The sequence below is a fragment of the Rhodnius prolixus genome, unplaced genomic scaffold (assembly GCF_049639745.1).
Source record: "Rhodnius prolixus isolate KJV_2025 unplaced genomic scaffold, Rpr scaffold_22, whole genome shotgun sequence".
NCBI lineage: Eukaryota > Metazoa > Arthropoda > Insecta > Hemiptera > Reduviidae > Rhodnius > Rhodnius prolixus.
This window is the reverse complement of record NW_027411617.1, coordinates 1,536,349-1,562,818: the sequence shown is the minus strand read 5'-3', so window position 1 is coordinate 1,562,818 and position 26,470 is coordinate 1,536,349. Positions and strand designations below refer to the sequence as shown.

The following is a 26,470-nucleotide window of genomic DNA, read 5'->3' as shown; positions in this document are numbered from 1 at the left end:
GGATATTTATTGATCTGACGAGTCTTGGAATTGGCATCTATCGTCCTACTCCCTCCAACTCACTTTTTATTCTATCCAATCAAAACCACGCTTCATTAAGTTTCAAATAAAATCTAAAAGTATGGCATAAAATAGAAATATGATTAAAGAGCCCCAGCCATTGGACGATTTCCATGAAACAAAACTTATTACGTCATCCCTTTTTGTTTCTTTTATTCCATTTTATTGTCTCTAATCCCATTATTAAGTTTATTGTATCCTCTGCCTTTGATATCATTGTCTCCATACTCCAGGATGCCTCTGCGTTTTTTTTATAAATCTTTAAGTAGTGTGAGAATACAGGGACTTTTTTGTTTTTGTGTGCGTGTCCTGTGGATTGGTAATCCTGTAAATTATATTTTTTTCCAGCTTCTGTTTGTAAGTATGTTCCCTCCTTCTGAATACGGAATAAATTCTTCTCTTCCTCAATCAATACTGACACCAGGAGGGCGCTAAGGGAGAATGGACTTACTAGCTTCACCTCCTAGCACCTTGGCTGGGACGGGTATCCCAGTCTAGCAACACGAACAACATTATTTATTGGCAGCTGATTCTCTGTCCCTGACTTTCTACCTTTCATTCCGTGATGACCAGGGTGCCACAAAGAGGGTACAAGGACCACTATTTAGAATTTGATTTCTAAACTAGGATCTATTCCGCCACCTAAATTTGGAAATATTGACCATAAGCGCAAATGCAGACGTAATTTGGTCCAAGTCTTTTGTTGGGGCAAGATAGGCTCAGAAAACCAACTTTACAGGGCATCACACTGTGGATGGGTGAAGAACGCTTTAAGAATGTGTCAGGAAGATAGAAAACACTCTCCTATGCCCTACCTAAATCGCTCGGGTTCTGCTACCCTGGAAGGATACACCCCTCTAAAACTCTGGAGAACTTCATGACTAAAACTTTGTTCCTTTAAAAGTTCAGTTGGAGGTGCCTACATTTGGTGGAAAGCTGAGAAACGTTGGAGAAGGGTGTGCTTCACTAGGGGAGTGACTTGGCTATCTGCAGTCTTCCTGGGGCTTCCCTAGAGAGCCTGGGTGCTGTACGAAGAATGTACCCAACCTGGGATTGTCTCTTTAACACAGGGAGGTCTTCTTCAGAACGCCAAGGAAGGGCTCATCCAGACCTTTGGCCCTTAGAGGCCTCAGCAGTTTACCGAGCTCCGCCCCTCAAGAAGTAAATTAAAAATTGTATTAAAAAATGGTGGTCATTAAGTTGGCTAAGTAGAGTGCAGTTAGTTAAGGCAAACTCTTCGCTTAGTAACCCGCACTCAATTGTTGCTGCCGCCAATTTAAGCGCTCTATGCTCCAGAGATTTCACAAAGCAAAATGAATTCCCAGTTTTATAAATTCATCATGCACATTCGAACAATGGAAAAAAAAACCCTGGAACAGGCAGCGTCACAATGAAAACTTTTTTCCAAAACAAAAGTTAAATTGGACTGTACTCGCTGGAAATGGAAAATTGCCGGTATCGATCTTTTGGCCCACCATTGTTTCGTTCTTAAAAAATGTTCCCGTTCCAATAATTCATTAAGCGCATTTATTGGGATTTATTTTAAGCACTGCCTGTTTTGTTGTTTCGAACTTTTCACTCAGTTCAACAATTTTGTTTCCAGGATTTAATCAGTGATTGTAGGATGTTGGTGTTCATAAACTGAAAATTGTGGAGCCCGAGGTTGGGAAATCATTCGATTTCCTCTTTCTAAAAAAGCATTTATGACCAAATTTCATAGAGCCTCGAATTTAAGGAGTATTTTTAATATCCATTATCTGGCAAATGGCTGATAGAATTGTAAAGACACTTAAGGGGTAAGTCTCAAGTCCTCTTAGCTCGAAACCTCATTAAATTAGACTTTAAGTGAAAAAAAAAGAAGTCCAACAAAGCCTTCTTGTTCACGGCTGTAGGGTGAAAGGTTATAACCTTTCCAAAACTCCCGCTGTGGGAAGGGGGGTTAAGAGAAGCGCGGAAAACTTCAAGAAAAACCTTTTCAGAACTTCGCTCTTCCGTCCAATGGCTTGGAGTTCTATTTGGAAGTTTAAAGGGCTGTGCAACAAATCTGCATAATTAGAAGCCTTAGATGCTTTGTCCAAATATAGAATCCCACATTATATAACTCATTAGAGGGAAATCTGCCTTATAAATGCCGCAGAACGAATTTTAGTAAAAAATACCGATGTACGCATATGTGTAAAATAAATAAAACAGTAAGTTTCAAGCGGGCTTAACGTCCAACTACCAATTTAGGTGTCGTGGACGGAGGCGACTAGCAAACATACTTTACTGTAAATTTCTATTATTAACCATTAAATAAAATCCAAGGTCTAGGCACCGAGAATCGAACCCACTAAACCAACAATACATATTAGCAATGCGGGTCAAGTATCTTAACCGCTCGGCTACCGTGGCGCCTAGTAAGCATATATGTATAATGCAGTTTAGAGAGAATCGTAGGTATCAATTTTGAAAAAAATGTTCGAACTCTAAAAACCCTGGTACATCCGGTGGAGAGGTTATATAAATGAGCTAACTTTCAGTAAAATGTAAAGTTTGAACTATGCGATTTTCGTTTATGAGTAAAGGGTATTTATAGAACATACAAAATCATATTCAAAAAAAATAAAACAAACCTTAAAAATGTATCACATTTTTCTGAGAACTACCGGATGTTGAAGACAAAAAAAAAATTATCAAAGTTTACATTTCCACAGAGAAATTAAAATTGAAAGTTTAACATATTCTTCACCGAACAGTATGCAAAATAGTCGAACTCTGAAAGCCCAGATATCTGAACGTATATAATAATATATCTAGATCGATGGAAAAAAAGCTATAATTTTTAAAATGAAAATGGAAAAAGTTTGCTTTCCAGCGAGACGGGGGGGTCGCTCAGCTCAGTTTAAAGGCGCTAACCTACACACGCAAAGGAAACACTTCTGCTCCCCTTCTGTTCCAGCATCTCATCTGAGTGATCAAGTACTGCCAAAGTTAACTTAAGAAATATCTTTGAGGAAACGTAATATTTTCCTTGGAGAAAAGTAAACAAGAAGTTGTTCAACCAATTTTTCTTGTCAAAGTAAGACTCAGAAATATGTCGCTCATGTGGGGGGAGGGGAAGGAAGAAGTAACAGTTTTCGTCACTGACTGCTGATGATGTCATCAGTTTGTGATACGCGACATTTGTTAGAGACTAAAAGTTAGTCTAATCTTGGGATACAATGAGATCTGAAATCCCCTTGGGTTGGGAAAGTAAGTTTGGGTTTTTCAACTCAAGACAATCTAATTAAAGGCCAAGAGTTCTCGATGAATCGAAGATTAGCTTTACTGAGGTGCCCCTCAAGAAATTTAGGAGCCTATTTGTGAGAGGGAAAAAGGTCTGAGCGATTGGACTTAGCTGAGTGATGTAACAAGTGATTCTTAACTCCCACAGGAGACCCAAGATTTAGTACCGGCTCTCACCGCTCTTCTAGAACAATTCTAGACTTTGGTACCTTGATTCCAGAGGTTGTGGTACACAGCAAATCGGCTGATTAGAAAAACCCTGGAAATAAAAAATTGAGGAGCGTTTCTTCTACTAGGCATGCCTTCAAGAGATCGACAAAACTTTTAGCTCCCTTGTCTGGGGAACAAAGTGGGCAAACCCAGGATGTCTAATAAAATCTTATACACTAATAACCGCAGCGAGGAAAAGTCTGGTGAGTGGTCATATCAGAGAATGTTGGCTACATTATCTAAAGATCTTATTTACAATAATTAAATTTAGTTCGTGATGTTACCGCGGATGGCGGGGTAAATAATAGTTTAGTTTAACATTTAACTAGTTAATATATGCATAGCAACAAGAGGAAGTGGAATGTAACTGATGAGCTAAAGATGCTGGTAAGAGATAGAATGACGTGAATCAACAAATATAGGGACGCGCACAAGTTGTTGGCGGAGGAATAACATCTCGCACAGCCTCTTGTAGTTTGAAGTTCTCGGTCGACGGAAAGTTTACCTCTGCAACATTAATTAGCCATCATTGAATATTAACGCAACTTTATCGTATATACACACCTGAGAACGTTGCTGCCTTCAACATTGATTCAACTCTCAACTTTATTTTAACTTTTGTTCCATTACTAGTGGAATATTAACAGCTAATTTTCACCCAGATCAAAAATGAAATATGATACCTTCGCAAGACAACACGTTAGAGTTACTACTTGGACAGTTAATATGTAAAAACAAACTAATATTGCTTGAACAAGCATATGACTTCCTGTTTTGCAATAATCTAACTTCTAACTTACATTTTCTACAAGTTAGGAATTCCGAAACTAATTATAACTACCATTATCCTATTTGTGAGTCTAGACAACCAAAGGGCACTCTTTACAGAGGGAAGTCTATCTACATCCCTACACAGATCTGCCCTACAACTAGATATCCAAGAAGAATAATTCAAAAATAATCGATCTTAAATAATTGATGTTAAAAATAGTCTACGAAAATTTCAAGATTTAATATAATTTTGTACTTCCTCTTAAGCTAAATGAGGACGGATGGTACTGAAGATTTTCCGTTTGGAATTTTCAATTGAATCTTCCGTTTTGAGATTTCCTACTTTTGGAAAAGTATAAAAGAATTTTCACAGTATATGTGTGTCTGAACACTGAGTTCAAATTCAATAATACTTGGTCAATGGGTCTCTGCAATGTTAATTTCAGCTTGACTCAGACGTGGCTAGATCGGCACAATCAAAACCCAAATCAGACATAACCCACAGTCGTCATTTAACATTCAAATGACCTCACGTCTTCATGGCACTGCCATTTAAATAACATATTTGAGGAAGTGGAACTTTTTTTAACCTCTAAATTTCGCCTATTGTGTTTCGGATTCCAAAATAATAGAGGCGTACTCAAGTTTAGAGCTGACAAGCCATGGGTTATTCATTTGAACGTGGGTATACTTAGATTCGAAACTTTTACTCAGAGTGTTGTGATTGATCTGAGTTCAGGAGGAGCTGTTACGTCATGCTTCTATAAACAAAATTTTTTTATTAATGTGAACAAGTATAAGATTTAATTCAAATTATTTTTTTAGTAATAATTCTGAATTTAAGGAGAATTTAGTTAATTTGGTAAGATATCGTTGGTGTAGTTGTTAATCCTCGAGGTAATCTTTTGATCCGCGGGTTGTTGGCTGTCCCTCTGTTGGCAGAATTGAAGATTATAACCTAAAACAATTCGTAACCTCTCGGTAAAGATAAGTTTTCTTAAATGACAAAAGTTTAGAAGATAGATCTAAATGGTTTAATTTCTTTGTAAGACTTTTATTCTCAGCAGTAGAGTTTGTGTGCCGAAATTGAACTAGAAGGGGGTGTGGTCGAGGCTGGTGCAAGACTGAGGCCGCGGCAGTGAAAGGAGCTCCCCCCTAGCACCCTCGCTGGCGGTAAGTGCACTTCTATATAAGACTACAGCAGCTTCATCGACCACAGTCACTCAACTTCTTACCGAGGAACATCTAGTGATAGATAGCTATTTCTTCTTTATCATCCTTCTTTGGACCTGTAACTGTAATTTCTTTTAGACATCAACCATGGCAATGAAGGTGAGCTGTCACGTACTATGTTTCCAGTTTTTCTTAATATGTTTGGAAAATCCAGTGCTTTTTCGATTTCTGTTTTAATTTAATTTAGAGACACTGATAATCTCTCAAACAGACAGCATGTAATTATGGTGTGGTAAAGTAGAATTAGAGAACTCAGTAATGAAGTGTTCATTAAGCAAGGAAAACCAGAAGCTCGTAGGAAATCTCGGCGACACTAGCCGATTTAGTCTCGGCTTGCCGGATTGCTTGGGATGGAGAGATGCAGGCGCTGAGAGAGCGCTTTAGCCTTTGTGCTATTTCATTGTAGGAAAGTAAGAGATTTGTTGTAGAGTGAGCTTTTGGGCCACTAAGGCGCAACAAGGATTTATGTTGGAGTATCTTTAGATTGTGATGATTCCCAATAGTTGAAATAGTGGGAATGCTGATTCCCAAGCAGTTACAATCGTTGCCAGAGGTTGGATTCCTGGTATAATTTAAATCTGCTTCTTAATGAACGATTTAGTAGATATCCTTGCGAGAATCATTTATAGATTTACATTGCTTAACTGAACGAATCATTATTATAACCTCTCGGTTGACGAGCTTTCAAAAACATAGACATTTGATTATTGGTCCAGCTGCAGTATGACGAGTGGAATTGATTAAAATTGGCTATGGAGACTTGACTCAAAACCTTCTGCTGAAACTGACAAGATTTTCACCAATACGAATAATATTACAATTTAAAAAATCAAATTTTCTTTAAAGGTTTAGTGCCCTCAAACAGTTAGACCCTTGTTAGTTAATTAATGTCCTTTATCTAGTCAGGACCAAGCCCACTTTAAGACCAAGAATTCTTTTAGTCAAGTTCCTTAATCTACTTAAAACCTCTATTTCCAAAAGTTATAATTTCAAATAAAGGTAAATATTGAATAAACAGTATGTGAAGTTTAAATAAAATGGTAAGGTTAGGTAGTAAGGTAAGGTTAGGTTATGAAAAAATTCAGAAATCTCCAAAATGTATTAAATGAAATCGTACATCTGGTAGTTTGATTTCATTCAAATTTAGAATTCTTGCAGAGCATTTAATATATTAAATGATGCTGCCCAGATAGTAGAAACTGTACTGTAGAGGCACTTTAGAGGCTTGTTTAATGATGATTTTACCGAGAAAGTAGCTTCCCTCTCCGCAGCTCAAATTTCTCCTCTCTTTTCAGTAGATATGATGATAAGAGGTAGCAGAGACGAATATTTAGTGTTAGGTTATGTGATCTATGCAATGCTACCTTGAGCCGATGTGGGAGGCCTATTGGATATCCAGAGGTATGGACCTTGGACCGAAATCTTGGTGGGTATTTCGAAAGACTCCTTGGGACCTTTGAAAGACCTTGCTTTTCGGCTGGTAAGGTATTTGCTTAGGAGCAGCAAGCGGTTTTACAGTCCATCTAACTTGTTTTTGCTGCTCAAAGCAAACGGCACACCTACTGGTGTGGCAATTAAGGGATCAAGCACCTTTACCCGGTCTAACGCCTGGGCTAACGCCTATTTAATCCTGGTGCTGAAATATGAGAAGAAATGAACCAGTCAGATGGCGATATGAGGTCTCGACACTAATGAGGTGACCATGACCGGTAGTGATAATGCGTCAAAAAGAACGGCAGGGGAACTATCCCTAATCCTTGAAAAGAGGTTTTCAGGAGTTTCCCTCAAGAATAAAAAGGAGGCGGCACCCTTTTCTCTTCACTGCAGTGAAGAGAAACTCTTAGTCCTTTCACAGACACTGTCAGGAAGAGGAGAAAACTACTTCCCATATCTGTTTGAGTGCCTTTCAACTGCTAGTTTTGGCTTCCCGAAACTAGAGAAGATCATATCGTATGAGTCTTCTAGCCTCTTCAAAGAGGTACTTTATTTACTTGACTTTCTGTGGGCTACCGGCCTTAGAGAAAAGGGCCCTCGCTTCTGTTTTAATCTACTAAACTAATCCAAACTGCAAGAGAACATGCAAATAAAAATTTTATTCGAGTCCAGTGGGTTTCCGTGGGTTCGACAACATCGAAACATGTATTTCCATGTAAAATGCCAATTTTTAAAATTTCACGCTATCGTAACACTTCCACTTACGAAAGACTAAGAGAAACAGGAAGATCTCCGTCTTAAGAGGCCTGATCCGCCATCTGGGCTGGAAAAGTTCCTGGTGCATTGCCGACCCCTACTGGCGTTCTCTCGCGATGAGTATCGCTAGATACAAGCCAGGCTAGAGGCCACACCCAATGGGTGAACTCGCAGTCACTTATTCCACCCTCTTTGACTCGCCCTGGGCACCCTCCAAATTAGAGAACTCTGAAGAGCGATTGAATAATCACGTGACTTTCATCTCAAACGCATTAAATACTCCTTTAAAATATTTCGTATAGTTTTTCTAATAGATGTCCGACTGTAAGTTTTTAATAAAAAATAGTTTCAAGTTTTGTGGGCTTTAGAGTCCGCAGAAAGCCAGAATAGGAATTGGTCCGCGTCGTGTGCATTATGTAGCCAATGTATAACTTAAATGCGAAGTACGAGTAGAAGACGTTTGAAATTTATGTCAGTTCTCTTGGCACCAGGGACTCTAAAGTCAGGAAAGGTTTGGGCCGACTACAATTCAGCCACACTCTAAATCTTCCCTTTAATTTGGAACATTTACCCGGAAAATTCATTTAACCACAGGTTTAAAGGAAGAGATGGAGTTAGACTTCCGTCTGAAATGGCGCAGCAGCAAATTGAACTGTTTTAATTTTTGTTTAATGCTAAATAACTGTATTTTAATTTAATAATAAATGTGCGAGTAAAATACCAAAGGTGGGGAAAAACAGAAAATCGCGGACTAATTTAATATTTATTTTCATGAAAATAAATATTAAATTTCCCGACCTCATGATTCCTAAACTTTATTTACACACAAAACGTACAGAATTTCTTTCAGCTCTAATTTTAATTAACTTGATTTTACCATTTTGACTAAAAAAAACAATTTTCTAAGTATCATCCGTAAAGACTGTCAGACTCCCTCACACAGAAGTCTCTAAATGAAGTTCATTAAAGCCAGGACTTTCCTTGCGGTTTCATTATTTCCAGGAGCTCCTCAAAGAGCATTTTCGAGACTGTCCAAAATAAATGAAGAAATTAGAAATTTTATTTGAAAGTAAAATTGTTGTTTTACGTATTTATAAATTATGAACTGATTATGTTTTTATCAATGAATGTTTCAACTTTTTTTTTCAGTTTGCAATGTTGGCAGTATTGGTAGCGGTCGCTAAAGCCGGCGTACTTCCCGCCTACGCTGGACATGGATATGCCGCAGCACCGCTCGCCTACGCTGCCCCAGCGTACGCAAAAGTAGCCGCTCCAGTAGCTTACGCTGCACCAGTCGCCAAAGCCGTCGTCGACGAATACGACCCACATCCACAGTACAGCTTTGCCTATGATGTCCAAGACGCACATACCGGTGATGTGAAATCCCAGCATGAAAGCCGTGACGGTGACGTTGTCCATGGAAGTTATTCGCTGGTCGAACCGGACGGCAGCAAGAGGACCGTTGAATATACGGCCGATCCACACAACGGATTCAACGCTGTAGTACACAAATCAGCCGGAGCACATCCAGCTGTGGCTAAAGTGTATGCCGCTCCCGCCTACGCTAAGGTTGCCGCACCCGTTGCCTACGCTGCACCCGCCTACGCTGCGCCCGCCTATGCTAAAGTGGCCGCCGCACCTGTAGCGTACGCAGCTGCACCGCTAGCACATGCCGCTTACGCCTATCATCATTAAGCTGCGAACACAAAGCCACATAAACTAAGACTCGTCGCCAAAGACCATCGCGTCATCCCTTCATCATCCACCTCAATCGAGAAAATCTCACTTTTCTAACTTTTTGTACTACAACAAACAAAAAAAAAATAAAAATTTGTAAAAAAAACTCAAAAGCCTTTTTTTTTAGCCTCTGGGCCCTTGGCTTGCTCCATAGTTCCCAAGCCCTCTTGCTCCCTAGAAATATCTTGCTCACACATCCTCTAACCTTCTTTTACCATTCCGGTGACCATCCACTGCTGTAATCGGCATTCAGTCTTCCACTATTCTATCAGCATTCAATCTACTAACAATCTACTTCCCTAAAATGAGGCTCCCGCTTACAGCTCCGCCATTTCGAAGATCGATCTTACTCTCCGTCACCACTTCTTCCAGATCCACATGTTTTTCTTAACACCTTTCTTTTCCATGAATTCCATCTCATTGTCTGATCTCTCGTAAATATTTCTGGTTTCTTCCCCGTAATTTACTAACACTTCTTTTAAACTGTTTTATGAATTCAGTATTTAATCTCCCCTCGGTTTTCTGCAGTCAGCATCATCCTAATATCTTGGAAATTTCATTTGTTGCAGAGTTTATTGTACTTAGGTACTTAAAAGTGTTCCTTAAACCAAGTACCATTCCATCTTTTACAAGATACAAGACATTCCATGTTTTCATCATCAATTTCCCGGTCCAACTTCAGCTACTCCTAACTTCTTGTGATGAATTACTCAAAAAATTTAGTTTTTTGACAATTAAGGCTATGTCCTCCGAGAGGCCATTATTTACAATTACGCCATATTTACTAATAGAGATTTTTCTTACAACTTTTTATTTGAAACATTTTCCTAGGAAAATTCTATTGAGGGTATTTGTTGAAGAGGGGACAGGGTAGGCTTTTCTTTTATGGACCATTTCAGTACAATGTGTGACTTTAGGAACCAGAGTTCAGACATTTTTTAAAACTATTATCTTGGTACTTAATACCAGATAAACATGGAACATAATGTATCGTATTTTAAGTAAAATAATAATATTAACAGAAATTTCGGAGCGGTCTCAATTTCCCCCCTTAATTTTGACCAATTGTGAAAATAAGAAAACAATTAGAAGTTAATCAGTGTTGCCAAAAACTTTCACAATATCTCAGAACAGTATTATATAAAATTTCCCCGAAGGAGGGAATGTGGGAAACTAGAGTGTGTGTGTTGATAACAATGGAGCCAGAGGAGTGTTGCAGAGTTGCACAAGCCTTCGTGACCCCAGTCAGTAGCTGTGACGGTTCTCACCTTATCCTCCGCACGGTCACCACTTACCCAGATCCTAGATCACGTATAGACTACCTCATTATCCAGTAGTTACTAGAACAAACTCTTTATTAATCATTAGTTTAACCTAATGAACCGTTAATGTTTGCACATACACTGTTTAAATAACATCGTAGAAGTTGTTTACATCAATCTCAAAATTCTGAAAAATATATTCAGTAAAGGGGCACTTTCGGTCCAACAATTTGTTCCTAATTTAGTTCCACATTTGATTCTTATTTTTACGCACACAAACATAGTGAGAGTGTAAAAAGTGGATACCAACGGATACACAAAAAATTGGTGCTAATTTTAACCATAAGCAAAGTTCAGCTTACACCTCTTCGCAGTTTACGCCTCTATTCCAGTTATTATAAGATGTTTTTTACAAATGTCTTAGTTCCAAATCACAGCAATAAGAAATGCACATCCCATTTATTTGTTTATATGAACGGCACTGTTTTTTACAATATCACAAGATAGTTTCTAGTGGATGAGAGCTGCCAAATACGATCTACACTCACAAGGTCACGGTCTTAGGTAAGAATCATTTCCGTTTGTAAAGGCATATCTTTGGGAGCCAATGATTAATGAACATCAGTTACCAGGTTTAAATGTTTTATAGAAAAAAAAATAGTTTCGAGTCATATTTTAAGAAAATAGCAAAAAGAACAATTTAAAAATCACTTCAGGAAAGGCAAACTTCTGAGTAACCGACTCCAGAGAGAAGGATTTCTATACTAAGGCCAAAGGAAACCACTAAATAGTGGAAACCAGTAAGTAATTTCAACACATCATTCACGAAAACTATTGTAAACTGATTCGGTCTTAGAGAAGGTAACCTCACTGCTTCATAGACCAACTTCAAATAAAACTCTTTGGCGCGTGTTTTGACAAGAGAATTATACTGTAATTATTGTTTACTGGCTATTCCCACATCTTCTAATTAACATTTGTGCCACAAATTCTTTTAACTTTCAACTATAAACTTTAAAGTAGTCGCAAAATAGCACCTTTCATTGAGAAAATTTAGGTTATAATTTTTTTTGTTTTTCGTTAGTTTCTCCAAAGCTCAAATTAAGTTAACTTTAAAGAAACTAAAAGTTTCTTGTGCGACTGAGACCAAAAGAGGAAATAAACTAGTGAACGTGAGGTGATGAAACGTCGGGTAACATTGGGGTCACACACGACACAGCTGCCACACACTGTTGCCAACATAATACTCTTTTAACATTCACAATAACATTCGAGAATACCTGTGAACAGTATGTTGTCACAGAAACTTGTGTTTACAAACACCAGACGGTCATTGTCGGGAAAAGCAAGACTTGAAATTGTATTGTCCTGGTTCACTCACAAGAAGGAGATATATTCTGCTATGAGCCCATTTATGTATTACTTTGAGGTTATTAGAAAATATTAGATTTGTGAACGCTACGTACAAAAAAGTAGCTACACCCAAATATAACCTATCAGAACTAAAAACTGAAAAGTGAAGTACAAACTCTTAATTTCAACACCTTTATCTCTTACGATATATTCTTATTGGTTTTTGTCCTCCTAAATGATAAACAAACTGCAGTCTTTTTAGGAAAGTTAAAATTGTATGTAGAAAAAAAGATATAGGCATTAGAAATTTTAGGTGATGTAAGATAAGTGTCAAAAAATTCAACATCCTCTATTTCCTTTTCTCCTTTACAGGATATTGCTCGAGACCACTGGGAGGCTTTTTGTCTTTAGAGCTGATTCTACCATTCAGTTGGGGCCATCAAATCTGAGGTAGTGGTGGAAACTAAGAGGCGAATTGCTGTATTTAGATTATGTACCATGACAAAGCTAGTCATAAAGAAATACATACATACATATGTTCATTGTGTAATTTAAATAGTACTTTAATTATTAATCATTGATTTTAAAAATTATTACTTTTTAATTTTAATTTAATTGATTTTAAAATTTACATTCACAATAACATTCTTATTTAATAAAATTTTTATTTACAGCATAACTCAGAAATTATTATTTTATTATTGTATTATTTCGTTTTATTAGCGCCATTTAGGAATACAGATTATTTTCATGTTTACTTTTATACATAATTTATCGAGTTTTTCTTTTTTATTTTGTAACCAAACTCTGGCAGACGGCGTTAGCCACGCCTTTTGTTCTTTGTAAAACGATTTAGTGTACTATAATTGCTTAAATTAATTATTATTATTATTATTATTGTTATTATTATTATTATTATTATTATTATTACTATATTATTATTAACATCCTATAGTTCCTTCATTATTCAATTTATAGAGTTGATGATTCTGCTAATTATTAAGATATCGCAGTCTATAATTGAGCAATAGAGATAGACTCCCATACTAAGCAGCAAGATAAGGCGGAAGTCTAAATCACTTAACTAAACTACCTCTTAAGTTAGATGAAAGTGAGAAACCGTCCTGTAACTTGCGTGCAACGACGGACTGAATAAAAGATACCTCTGGAGTAGTTGAACCCAAGGGGTAACCAGTATGGATATGTTTGGAGTCAGACGTTGAAATATTTGACATCGAACCATAACATGTCTCTGAATCGCCATATTGCCCGTCTCTAATAGATTATTCCTTAAAATATAGATTAGACGGTTATGTGTTGGACAGAATTAATTTGTAATAATTCTAGCATAATTCCAGTTGGGTCCAGTGCAATTATGCCTCGTGAGCGGCATATAAGTCTCGTTTCTAGTTAATGTAAGCCAAATGCTAAGGATGTCTTTGATCTTTAGATAAATGTCAGTATAACGCAGGTCCCCGGCCCAGAACTCCAATTCAATCGAATTGGGCGGGTTTATGGATGTGCGAACGGGAACTGTACCAATTGTATCGAACTGTACTTTGTACTGCACTTATTTGCTAGCTCAGTAGGTCAAGTAGAAGTGCTGGCCCGTAAACACAGTTTAAAGAGAACCGAGATATTTTCTCGTGATTTTTGAAAAATCAATTGGGTAATGGTAATATTATTCTTGGTAAGGGAAGGAAAGAGAAGATAGTTTGTAATGTAACAAGTTCACTTAAAATAAATTGGATACACGAACATACATGTAGGACGAAATAAAAGTCACTCATAGCAGAACATCGAATTAGCAATGAACAAATATAACTGTGACTTTACGATGCCGTAGTTTGACATAATAAACTTTTAGATTGGGATCCGGGCGTTTTTATGGCGTGCGGAGCATTTTTATGGCCTACTATATAAAAAAAAAAAAACTTTAAAACTCAACTAACAAGACACGTAATAAAATTAAGGAGCTATGGAGGTAATCAAACTGTCTCAAATTGCTGAAATAATTAGTAAGACTGGCACCCAGTAGAGTTCAGCACTTTCCAAAACAGTACTTAGTGCCAAAGTGTCAAAGAATTCGTCTTACCTTGGTGATGGAGGAGGATATTGAAATAATGGAGATGAAAAAATCTAATGTGCAAAATTGAGAACATTCAGGAATAGTTTAATATCTTCGGGACTAGTAGATGAAGACCAAGACTGTTTCGAGTAAATTGAGCCATCTGAGATCACCTTTCTTAATGTGGAACAGTCAGATAAGAGGATTTCGGCACCCAATAGCCTACGTGGTAGTACTTGAAACGACGTGTCCCTATGGTGGTCGGCAGCAGTCCAGAGACTTTACAGCTGGATTCAGCTCATGCTTCTAGGACATTATCTTAATTGTGCAAGCACTGTTCGCTTGTAGGCAGGGCAACAACATTAACCAATCAATCTTACAACCATTTCACAATCTGCTTACATAGGGAAGCCCTTTTCTTTAATTAAGGCAGCATTTAGAACTGTTTCGTAAGTTGCTTTAAGGGAAAGAAATAAAAAAAATACATGCATCAAGGTCATTAGAACTGGTTGCATTGTCAGTAACTGGTACAATTAGATCTTATTCTAGGACCATCTGGCTGTATCACCTCTTTCTGTCCCTTCGAAGACACCCTATTCACATTAATTATAAATTATTATTTTTTATTATCTTGTCGAAACCTTAGAGAGAATTGAAATTGCAGTGTTTGCATTGACTAACACATTTGACAGTGCTAAACTACGTGATAATATGTTGAAGTAGGAATTCGACAACGTGACCGCCATATCGACTTGGATAGCTCTCCTCATGTCAGGGCCCACATCACAGCTAGATAGACAGACAAAAACTATCTTCCGGTTCCTCTATTAGATATCTGTGTTGTACTCGAATATAAAACCATTATAGCTCTATTAGGCCGTGAAATCAAATACTATACTACATAACACCTATATCCGTTTTGATATTAGATAATAGAATCTATTATTCCATTGAGACATAGTTTCTATTAGAAATATAAAATGCGTATCGAAACGAAATGATCGATATTGCTAACTAGATAAGATGATGGTTAACAGCTAGCGAAAATCTTTAGAGCAAGTTGTACTGGTTAGGTTAGGTTAATGTATTCATTATTAAAAACTGTGTTCCTCAATTATTTGTCCTTCGAACTTGGAATTTTCTCTATGTTAGTTGGCTTCACTATTGTAAAAGTAACTTTCATTATAACTGTTATATCAAGTTGTTGTAATGAACATAGTGAGCCCTTTTTGTAAACTAATTTCTTGGTTATTTCCGATCTAATTTGTCTGCCACTGGTGAGCTGCTTCAAGAACTTCTATAGTCGAGACATAAAGAGATTCTTCCTTACGTTGCAAGGACTCCGAATTGTGTCCGATTAAAATATTCATAACAGAAATAGAATGCTAAAATAAGTTTTGTTAGAATAAGATCAAATCTGATTAGTTTATTTTTCTTTAATATTTATTTCAGAGTGAAGCCAGAGTGATTCGAAACATATGGAATAAAAAGTAGAGTTCAAATCCGATTCCATCCCACTAACACAGCGCCAGCACATTCTGGCGTTAAGTAAAGAAAGCAGTAGTTTCTTCGATAAATTTTAGAAAGCGACACGCATTGCTTTTTAAGCCAGGAGGGGGTTTCGCACTTTGTTTAAATTTTAATATGCGTGCATTGGCGCCCAGAACTTTTTTACTACCTAAAGGCTAGCAGCTGGATTCGAACCCAGAATCTCAGCGTTGGGATCCAATCTGCTGAACCATTGATCTGTCCTTTATCTTTTCTACCTCATCGCACTCTCGAACAACATCTGCAATACCTGTGAGCATATCCCTCACATTTCGATTGCCCTTCATTTTAAAGTTTTTTCTTTAAATTTTCAATATTAAGAATATGGGATTTTGGGTTCGTAATTTAATCTTTGGTATACACTCTTTTTTGTTTTTTTAATGCGAATTGCCATAATTAAAAAGTTACAAGATATTATTTAAAAAAACTCTTGTTAATTCTAAAATTCCTCTGTTTCCAGCTTCCCTATTCCACTTCACGTCGATCTTGTTGCCATCGTGGAATGTAGATAATAACAACACAGTTTTGCTCTTCTTGGGTTCGTTAGAAAGAAGACTGTATCTTCTGTTAGCCCTTTTAAAATCCAAAAAGGTGGTAGCATATCATAGAGGCGCCACTTTAGCCGAGTGGTTAGAAGCGAGGCCCGCATATCTATTGTCGGTATAGTGGGTTCGATTCCCGGTCTAGGTCTTGAATTTTTTGTTTAATTATTAATCTGAGAATGTAATAGTAAAGTATGTTTATTAGGCACCCTCGACGCAGTACCTAATTAGGTGTTACTTTAATTTTACTGGTATCCCTACTCTCTCATTTTTTCTGACAGTACCAACTATAGGCACTCTCGTTTGAAGCAAACCGGAACCCAATGAGTGTAGCTGCGAGGGTTCCTAATCAAGAATAATCACCAGCTGCTAACCCAACTATGATCAAACAAGTCTCATCCTGTCTTTCCAATGTCTAAAATCTTAACTTCAGCTAGACAGTAATTATTATTATTGTACAGTTCTAAGAAAAATATCGACTAGTATTACAATCATGAGCGATTCTAAACCTGTGTGAGGAAATGCTCCCAGGGTCACCGGTTCCGGATTAAGTCATTTAGCACTTGGGTTACAATAGAATTTAATTTTATATTAGCATAAATTTTAAAGCATCGAATTGGAGGTTTCTGAACCGAAAACATTTATTATAGCTGAACTAGTCCATTGGTAACTGCCCATTTGGTAAATATACAACGTTTCGAGGGAATTTAATTGCACAAACTAGAGTTCAGAGGAAGATCAGCGAGTGAGCATACCTGAGATGTCCTACTCAGAACCTCAAAACCTATTTCTGAGGTTTATTCACGATTCATGATTGCAATATTTCCTCGTACTAGGAATACATTCCGCTTAATGGAAGGTAATTCCGAGTTCATTTTTTCGTAAACTGTTTGAGCAATATTCACCTAAATTAGCCATCACCTGAAGAATCAGCACAAAATTACTCAAAGGATAACCATTTGCAAATAAACTTAGAAAATGGCGAGTACCTATAAACAACTTGTCCACTTTCTTTTTCCTAATTTTTGTATAAACAATATTCAAAACTTTTTAGCAGCTGTTTTTCAATAAAACTATTAATTAGGTAGCACAATTTATGGGAAAAGCATTTTTCTGGTGTTTTTGAAGTAAAATGGAGTTTTCATACTTTTAGTTTTCTAACAGTGTTGTCACTGCTGGAAATTTTGTCTATCCGATTGTATTATTTTTAATATATACTGGAAATCGATTCATTGGAAATTGCAATTGATCGATTTAAAAATATTTTTATTATTGGCTATTGATATTCATCTGGCTAAGTACTCATTTGTACAAGGCAATATTCCATTATAACATGATATGGTGTCAGTGAAATTCATAGGAGTGGAACTATTTGTGTAGCCGTACAAAAGTATGATCGGGGTATTGTTCCAAGAAGCGGAAGGGTTGTCAGATGTTTACTTAAATTGCAGCAAAAGAAAGTGGTGTGAGGGACAGACACCAGATTTTTCAAATTACTGAAAATAAACTGTAAATCTGGTTAACATAAACCACATTACAGAAAAGAGGGTTTTCGCGGCGCAACTCGTCTGAACGGTTGCATATTAATCCGCATAACCTCTAGATTGTATGGATTTTAGCGAATCCGGCCGTACGTTACTTCTCCACTTCCTCATCAACAGTCGGTGCTACTTCAAATTAGTTGCATAATTAACCAATAGTTATGGTAATTAGCAGAATTAATTAAACAGTTATTATTATATTGCATAATTAATAAGCTATGAACGTAGTTGGGCCTCTGAAATTAATATAAATAATCTATTAATATATTTAGGTCAATTGATTGGATCAACCAAGTAATTATGCCATCTAAATAGTTATTAATATTCATTCTTAAAGCACTCATAAACATGCTTAACTGCAGTTAGACATTTCATTCTGCTTCAGAAATGATCGACCAACTTCGTCTGCCAGCTCAGGATGCATCTCTGCCGATATTCCGGCACCGTGAACACTTTCTCTTTCCGCCATTCTGTGCTGTCTCCTGCAAATAAAGCAGCACAACTGTTGGAAAAATATTGTGCGTAACTATTAAATGGAAATGTGGGACAATTAGACAGGATAATAGGGGATTCGAGATTAAAAACTTACCTTCTACAAGTTTAAGGACAATATTAAGAGATATTTAGTGTAAAGTTATCCGCCTCCATCTATCACGTGCACAAGGTCTGTGGCAGTCGTACTTTAATGCCCGCCAGACCAACTTTTACTTTTCTGTTTCATTCAGATTGATTAGAAACTATAGCTTTACTGTGAACTTGAGTAATCTAATAAATGATTGCATCAAGGTCTGCCTAGAAATAATAATTATTAATTTCACCGTTCAACGGTCCACTTACCAACAACTTCAGACTAATTTAAATAGTCGCTTTAACTGGACAGGTGTCGCCGCGTTCTCTACTGGCATTGAAATAAATTAACACTAAAGGTTCCTTCCACACTCTGTTTACACAATTGTAGCGGCCAATGCTTGATCATTTCTTTCATAGAAAAAGTTCCAGATTGGGACTCGATGTTTTTTTTTTGGAATTATTACATCACTAAGCAGGAGTTAGACCAGTTTCTAGATGTATAAATATCTATGGATTTGGAGTAGTGCTTACAGTTCGCATTGTTTACCTTAGTGGTTAGAAACTAAAATAGAGCCAACATGTTGAAAGTAAGTACATATCATTTACATATTTATTATGAATTTTCCTTTTATTATGGTTTTCTCAATGAGCAAGTGGTTATAATATTCTGAACCCCAAAAAAATGTTGACCATAATCCACTTTGCTGAATAGATTTTTGTACTTTTAACTTTTTTTCCCCCTAAACTGAAACTTTAGAGTGATGAACTTCAAAGTACAAATTGTAAGTTTCAAATAAATGTTATTAAAATTGTCCGTCAAGGCTGCTGTATAAGGGTTGATCCTCAAAAAGTGCACGAAAATGCGTAACGTTGAAAAACACCCAACTTTGACCATTTTTTTAACGTAAACTCTGGTGAGAATGTCTGTGAGTGTTCATAAATTATTTTTTTCCAACTTTTCCACGGAATATCTCAGAAAAGGAATATAATATGCGGTTTACTCACATGTATAATGTGAGCAGGTGTTAAAAATTTAACCTAAATTCCAAATTTGAAGAAAAGTTTTTGGTTCGAAGCAATTTTTTAAACGCTCTCTTACTGTACTTGTAATCATGGGTATTTTAGTCATGCAGGTATTCGGATTTGGAATCCGAAAAATGGTTTTTACCAATTGGTGTGTATTTGTTAACTCAAAATAGGAGAAAATTCAAATTTATTTGGAATCGATGCCGCGGTGGGACCGACAAAATCAGGCACCCAGAAGAGCCACTTAGCTTAATCCAAGTTCCGATTTTCATCAGACTTTGAAGGGAAACTGCCCACCTGCGTCTGTTACTTTTATTCCCAACGGTTTTCTAGGGAACGTTTAGGCGAGATGAAGGTGTAAAGTCATATTCCCCTTCAAGAAACTTATTGTCAGGGAACATGTTTTGTGCAAACCTACAATAATGGTTTTAACTAACTTTTTAGTTTAAAGTCCTAGTTTGCAGATAGAAATGACTACCAAACTTTTATTGCTTGATTCCAGTTCGTAGCGCTAGCCGTGCTGTTGGTCCTGGCGGAAGCCCTGGAAAATTTTGGACATCATCATGACTTGTCACATGAACAGCACCATGCGCAAGACCACTACGCAGAACCACATTACAATTTTGTCTACGAAGTCAAGGATCTACACACTCATGATATCAAGAGTCACAAGGAAGAACGTAAGGGCGACCACACTCAAGGTGTCTATTACCTGGTGGAACCTGACGGTTCTAAGAGAACTGTGGAATACCATGTGGTTGGTAAATCTGGTTTCAACGCTGTGGTACACAGAGAGCCCAATAAACACCCGAATACGTTGCATAAGAGTGGATATCACGATGCTGCAGGAGGTTTGAGCAGTTATTCCACAGGTTATAAAGCTGCAGGAGAGTCGAGCAGTTATTCTGCAGGTTATAAAGCTGCAGGAGACTTGAGCAGTTATTCTGCAGGTTATAAAGCTGCAGGAGGCTTGAGCAGTTATTCCGCTGATTATAATGATGCAGGAGATTTGAGCAGTTATTCTGCCGGTTATAAAGCTGCAGGATATTCTGCTGGGAAAGAAGCCTCATCGTTTGCTGCGCTTTCGAAGAAGGTATCCAGTGCTGCTTCTAGTGGACATCATCATACCTTAAGTTACTCATCGCTGGATGGAGCAAACAATCTGCATGGCTACAAGAGTTTTCCAGCATCCGCCGCATCTGGCGATCACAGCGATGCCCATGGCGCTGCCACTTCCTCCGTCAAGTTCAACGTGCATGGAGCGCACCACGATGCCACCATTCAACATGTTGTCCCTGTCAAACATCATTATTAACCGCTTGAAGTCATGCTGCAGTTCTCTCTAAATTTGTACATAAATGTATCATTTGTCATTTCTCTTCTATAAATAAACCTTTTTGTAATTTTGTAACTAATTACTGAATTGAATTTACTTCCTACATTTAACTCCTTCAATTGCTCTACGACTCATTGCTGACTTTTGCTTTTTTAGCCTTTTTGGTATATCAGTAATATGTACTTATTTTTACCTGTAGTAAGGGAAATGAAGATTAAACTGAATCAAAACATTTCTGAAAGCACCTACCGTATAAAATAGATCATTAGAGTATCTAATAAACCGTAAGTCTAACAGTGTCGAATAAAACAATAAATATAGGATTTTCGGAATTTTTTGTTTAACAATTAATTGTTTAGCAATTTAACAAATGTGAGTATGACGAGTACTCAGTTTTGAATCTATCTAACTGTATGTGGTATCAGAGTCAACGTTACTCAAAAATATTAAATGATCTAATTTGAAATTTCTCCCGACAAACTTTTGGGCACAACTAATTGTGTGTGAATACTTAAACATAACTGTCAATTTAGAAATATGTGAATTTTATTTATCAGTAAAATTTATTGAACTAATTTGAAAATTAAATAAAAAATAATTTTTGTTACGTTTTCGTCAGTAAAACGTTCTCAACTCGAGGTCTATTTCAAAAATTAGGAAAATAACTAACATTACATCGTGAAAATGTCCTTGTTAATTTCACCAAGTCTGAACTGCTTGTTTATTTCCGGTCGGTAAACACTCACATGACCTTCTATTCTTAATTAAAGGTTCTTCAAAATTGGACATTGTGATAAGAGGCAGTTATATGAATGTTTGTAGTGAAAGAATCCGCTACTAGAGGTGGTTAGTGCGCTAATTAAGGGCTTCTTAGAGAGAAAATCGATTTAAAAAAGTAAAAAAAAATGTATTTTTAATTAAAGTTATTTACAATAAAATATAAACCCTGTTTTGAACAATCTTACAAGAAAAATCTCCTCGCTTTGCAGCTTATTTTGAGCAATTAAGATTCCCCTGCCATCTGAGAGGTAGAACATCTCTTGTGACTACATTTTCAATAACCACCAGCACCGTATCCTCCATGCGAGGAGAAACCGCCGTACACATTTGATTCTTTAGAACCTCCTTGGAAACCTTGAAAGAAGCTGCCTTTGTTTGACTGTCCATAATTGTAGCTAACTTGCCCGGGATGGACTTTGTATCCAACTGAGGGGTCAGGTAAACGTCCTTGGCCTCCATAGGCTCCCAAGGCGTATCCTCCTTGATGGCCGCCTCCGTAGTCGCCTAAGGATAATGCCACGTGGCCACCATAGCCGCCTCCGGCTTCAGCACCTGAAGTGTATCCTGATTGGTGCCCAGCTGATTGACCACCTCCGTAAGAAGTGAAACTAGAATACGAGGTAGCACCGCCTTCAGCTTGGCCTCCATATCCTCCTGCTGCATCGCCTCCATGATTGGACCCACCATAAGCTCCCAGGGAAACACCACCTGCATGCCCACCATAACCAGCATGCTGACCTCCACCGTACACTCCTAACAGCACTCCAGACGATTGCGCTCCTTCATAGGATGGTCCTCCGTGACCAGCAGCCCCGAATCCTCCTCCATAGCCACCAGCCGAGTGCCCAACACCGTACTGTCCAAAAGATAATCCTGAGGAATGTCTACCAAAATTACCACCGGTCAAACCTCCAGCATACCTTCCAACAGAGGATTGATATCCACCATGACCGGAGTAGGCTGCTCCCCCTCTATAAGCGCCAAGTGTAGCCGCAGAAACGTGGCTACCATATCCTCCACCTCCGGCGGCGAGTCCGCCTCCATGCCCGCCCACAAATCCTCCTGAAGCATATCCTCCACCTCCTTCAAGATGGCCTCCACTCACTTCTCCTAGACCACCCTTAGTTGAAAAGCTTGCATAAGAACTGGCTTCCCCTGCACCACCATATCCTCCAGCGGCATGACCACCTCCATAACTGCCTCCAGCACTATATCCACCTCCTCTTACCGCATATCCACCGCCTCCCGCACCATGACCACCTCCTCCAGCACCATAACCACCGCCTCCCGCACCATAACCACTGCCTCCATAACCTCCTTTGTAACCTGAAACTGGATGTCTGGTATGCTCCCTATGGACTACAGCATTAAAACCAGATTTACCCTCCACTTTGTACTCTACAGTTCTCTTGGATCCGTCAGGTTCGACGAGCTGATAGACGCCCTGCGTGTAGTCGCCTTTACGTTCTTCTTTGTGGCCCTTGACGTCATGCGTGTGTGGATCGTTTACCTCGTAAACAAAACTATAATGTGGTTCAGTGTAGTAATGCTGTTCATGATAGCCACCATGTCCTCCTCCACCGCCTCCATGGCCTCCATAAGGTTCTACCGCTTCTACTGCCGCCAAACAAGCGGCTAGAACTAGTACCTGCAACCCAACATTACATTACTTATCTGCATTAAACAAAAAAAAAAGAAGTTCTAAAATTAAAATAACCAAAGATGGCTCTCCGAGTGCAACACAAGCTCTCGGCGCATCCTCCGAATAGTGACGGAAACCTCGGAGAGCACTGAACTTGGAGGAGAGGCCCTGAAAACTATTTTTTAATTTTTAATGTTGCAAAATTTCATACTACCGCAGTAAAATTATTGATGAAAAATGATCTTACAAAATACCTTACATTATTAATTGATGTCGCTTTTTTTGTAATAATAACAGAGTCTAAAAATATTACAAGACGATGTACAAGTATAATCACTTCCGACTGAGAATCGGGCGAGAAATACTCATTCTGACGTCACCTTCCTTTTACCGTAATCCTAATTTTCGGATTTGCCTAAAACTTAGTGTTTTTTAATTTAAATGTTGTCGGTGGGGATGGCCCTTAGCAGTTACAGGCTAAGATTTGTGAATGCTGTAGTCCCTACTGCTATTATCTCTTGGCGGGATCTCTCCTCCCTTATCAGACCATTCAGATCTCAGAATTCTCAGAAAGAAAAGAGTTTTAAGGTGTTTTCCAGTCACTTCCGAAAAACACAGAATTCTTAAAACACGATTTTCCACAAAGTTGAAACTCTAGCAATGATTGTAATGTCCATTGATATTTTATAGATGCAGAACTTACATTGTTGACTCTGATCAACTCTAAATAGAATGTTTGCACGATTCAATCGTCCCATTACAAAGGGTAGCAGAAAGTAAAAAAAAAGAGTAAAATTGTTTTGACAGAACTATCGCGAATTCAAGGATATTTTTGTTGCCCTACACATTTTCCGGACTTCCGGGGGCTTTAAAAACTACATTGCCAGTGAAAACTGAGTTTCGCACAAGTGCTGCGAATGTAAGACGTCTCCATATAAGTAAATAGAAAATACTAACTAACCATCATAAAGCAGAGAGAATTTCAAATGTAAAATGAAAGGAAATAATAAACAATATTACGCAACGTTACGTACTAAAATTGTAGCTGATCTCAAAATTACCTACCTTCCACATACTTTAACTAGAGAGCACGTCAAACCACCACTCAGTTGTGGCTAATATCGGCCGGCTGGCCACCTATATATACGTACCGCATCTACACATTGCGCCGATCTCCCCGGAGTCTGTACTTACGCAACTCTGTGCCGATCTTATTTCACGTAAAAATTAAGCGATGCCAGATTTGATTTATCTTCACACTCGTTTAGCTACACTATAATTACAAATCAGATGTACCCACTCTCACGATGAACTCACTTACTGCAAATTTACACTTTGTGAATAACTAATTTTTCTTCCATTGTGAATTTTAATACTGAAGCCAGTTAGTTGATTTAAAAATTATATCTGTGATTCGCCGGATGCCTGCTGAATCCCCCTACAGTCTGTCTCAGGACTAAAGAGAATGGTCACTCGCAGTTAAGTGACAAAGTTACAATCTAAGTAACTCATCACTTGCAGTTAATTTATCAAAATACAAATTGCAAACACTGCTCACCATTGAATATTTATTAGTTTTCATTATTTTGAACGAATTATTACTTACTTGATTGGCTAACAGAATCCTTAACTTAACGTTCAAATTTGAAAATATCCGCCTTAAGTATTATTAATTTAAACGCATTTAACACTGTACGTATTCATTCAAAAGTTGTGATGATCAGCTGATCAGCCACAATGAAAAACAGCGCGAAAGGCGAAAGTATGGTAACCTTCTGACTGTAAAGAACGACAATAATTGTTCTCCAGATAGCAGCATAATGCAGGAGGTTACTTGGACATCTGTTGGTATTTATAGCATTTCTGCTTTCAAATAGTGGTAGATAGTGACAATCTTAACTTCTAATTAGAGGCTACCCTGTGTACAGAGTCCAACTTTGTCTTACCTGTTAATACGCTGTAGAAGAAATCAATTATTTTTAATCAAAACTAGTCTACAATAACTTATTTTTCCAATTATTTTGTTAATGTAATTCCGAAATTCAGGTGTGAATTGGATTGTAGAAACAGGATACTCCGAATGAGAAGTTACGAGTGCAGAATCAAAGGAAAAATAAGGAATTCTCCTCTAGTTTGACTGGAAATATTAAGATTTCTGCTTCAAAAAATAAGCCTCAGGTCAGAGATGGGCACTAATTAAAAATACAATTTAATCTTAAATTTAATTAATTTTTTAAATTTTAATCAGAACTTAATCGGTGTAATTAATCTGAATATCTAATTAGAATGTGTCGCATTCTATATTCTATAACATTATTATTAATTTGATCTCTTTTTCTTTTTATTATGCGATTCTAAGTTACAATAAAGTTCAGTTATATTCGTAAATTATGGTAACAAAAAGTCATGTGAGTGTTCTTACGAGATTCTTTTCTTGAGAAAGTAAAGTGAAACTGTCGAATATTGGTGAAAACGATCTTAACTTAATGCAAAATTTCTTGAAAATTTAGAATGATTTTTTTTCGAATAATTTTTTCTTAATATCTACCTAAGATTAATATTATTTCTAAAATCACAAAAAAAGTTAATAATACATGAGGAAATAATAAAAGATTAAGAAAAATAAATAAAAGGTACTGTATCACCATTGTTAATACGCTTTGATCAGCCATGACAGGTTTTCATAGGAATGGGCGTGACTACACTAGAGGTGGGCATGACCCGCCCACTGTCTGCCGTCCTACTACATTGTGATTGGCCAATACTTTAAACCTAATAATTTCAATGAAATAATTAACTTACAAATTTTTTTCCAACATTTCTCCCATAGGTATTTGATAAACTTTCAAATAAAGCAAGAAAAAAATTAACCTTTAAAAATACGATAAATAATATTTCTTTTGGAATAAAACTTCATGTTTTGCAGAATTATCGTTAACTGAAACAAAAAACTTCAGAATTTGTATTGTTTAATCATTATATAGATAAAAGAGAAATAGGCATATTCTAGACTTGTAAGCCGCCATTACGTAGGTTGTAAGCTTACTTTATGATCCATCCGGCGGAGAACTCTGGTGGCAATTTCTGTAAACATAAATGCAGTTTCTACATTCACATTTAACCTTGTTAACGACTCACTCATATGGAACTATCTTACACTCATATTTAACTATGTTGACGACTCACTAGACTCATATGGAACTATCTTACACTGATATGTAACTATGTTGACGACTCACTAGACTCACATGGAACTATCTTACACTGATATGTAACTATGTTGACGACTCACTAGACTCATATGGAACTATCTTACACTCATATTTAACTATGT

At 37.3% G+C, this 26,470-nt stretch overlaps 3 protein-coding genes and 1 long non-coding RNA gene across 5 annotated transcripts in view; 3 read left to right on the top strand and 1 right to left on the bottom strand.

Annotated features, from left to right (window-relative positions):
* LOC141457540 (larval cuticle protein A2B-like) overlaps nt 1–9,493 on the top strand; it is a 31,830-nt gene extending 22,337 nt beyond the window's left edge. Inside the window, exons 1-2 of one of the 2 annotated variants that reach the window (XM_074134680.1) lie at nt 5,482–5,640; nt 8,881–9,493. In XM_074134680.1, coding sequence (XP_073990781.1) covers nt 5,629–5,640; nt 8,881–9,426 — 558 coding nt within the window. In that variant the 5' untranslated portion in view covers nt 5,482–5,628 and the 3' untranslated portion in view covers nt 9,427–9,493. Of the gene's footprint in view, nt 1–5,481; nt 5,641–8,880 lie in introns of those variants that run through there. The other variant, XM_074134681.1, reaches the window with a different exon arrangement.
* Nucleotides 9,494–10,700: 1,207 nt separating this feature from the next.
* LOC141457541 (uncharacterized) lies at nt 10,701–12,951 on the top strand. The gene is made up of 3 exons (XR_012460407.1): nt 10,701–11,294; nt 11,380–11,530; nt 12,456–12,951. It is a non-coding gene; the product is annotated as an uncharacterized lncRNA (long non-coding RNA).
* Nucleotides 12,952–18,713: 5,762 nt separating this feature from the next.
* LOC141457539 (uncharacterized) lies at nt 18,714–20,793 on the top strand. The gene is made up of 2 exons (XM_074134679.1): nt 18,714–18,939; nt 19,881–20,793. The coding sequence occupies exons 1-2, from the start codon at nt 18,931–18,933 to the stop codon at nt 20,691–20,693; spliced, it is 822 nt and encodes a 273-aa protein (XP_073990780.1). The 5' UTR covers nt 18,714–18,930; the 3' UTR covers nt 20,694–20,793.
* Nucleotides 20,794–21,477: 684 nt separating this feature from the next.
* On the bottom strand, nt 21,478–24,726 carry LOC141457537 (uncharacterized). The gene is made up of 2 exons (XM_074134678.1): nt 24,202–24,726; nt 21,478–23,142 (listed from the first exon to the last, which is right to left on the bottom strand). Exons 1-2 carry the CDS (start codon nt 24,208–24,210, stop codon nt 21,769–21,771), a joined length of 1,383 nt encoding a protein of 460 aa, XP_073990779.1. The 5' UTR covers nt 24,211–24,726; the 3' UTR covers nt 21,478–21,768.
* Nucleotides 24,727–26,470: the final 1,744 nt, after the last annotated feature.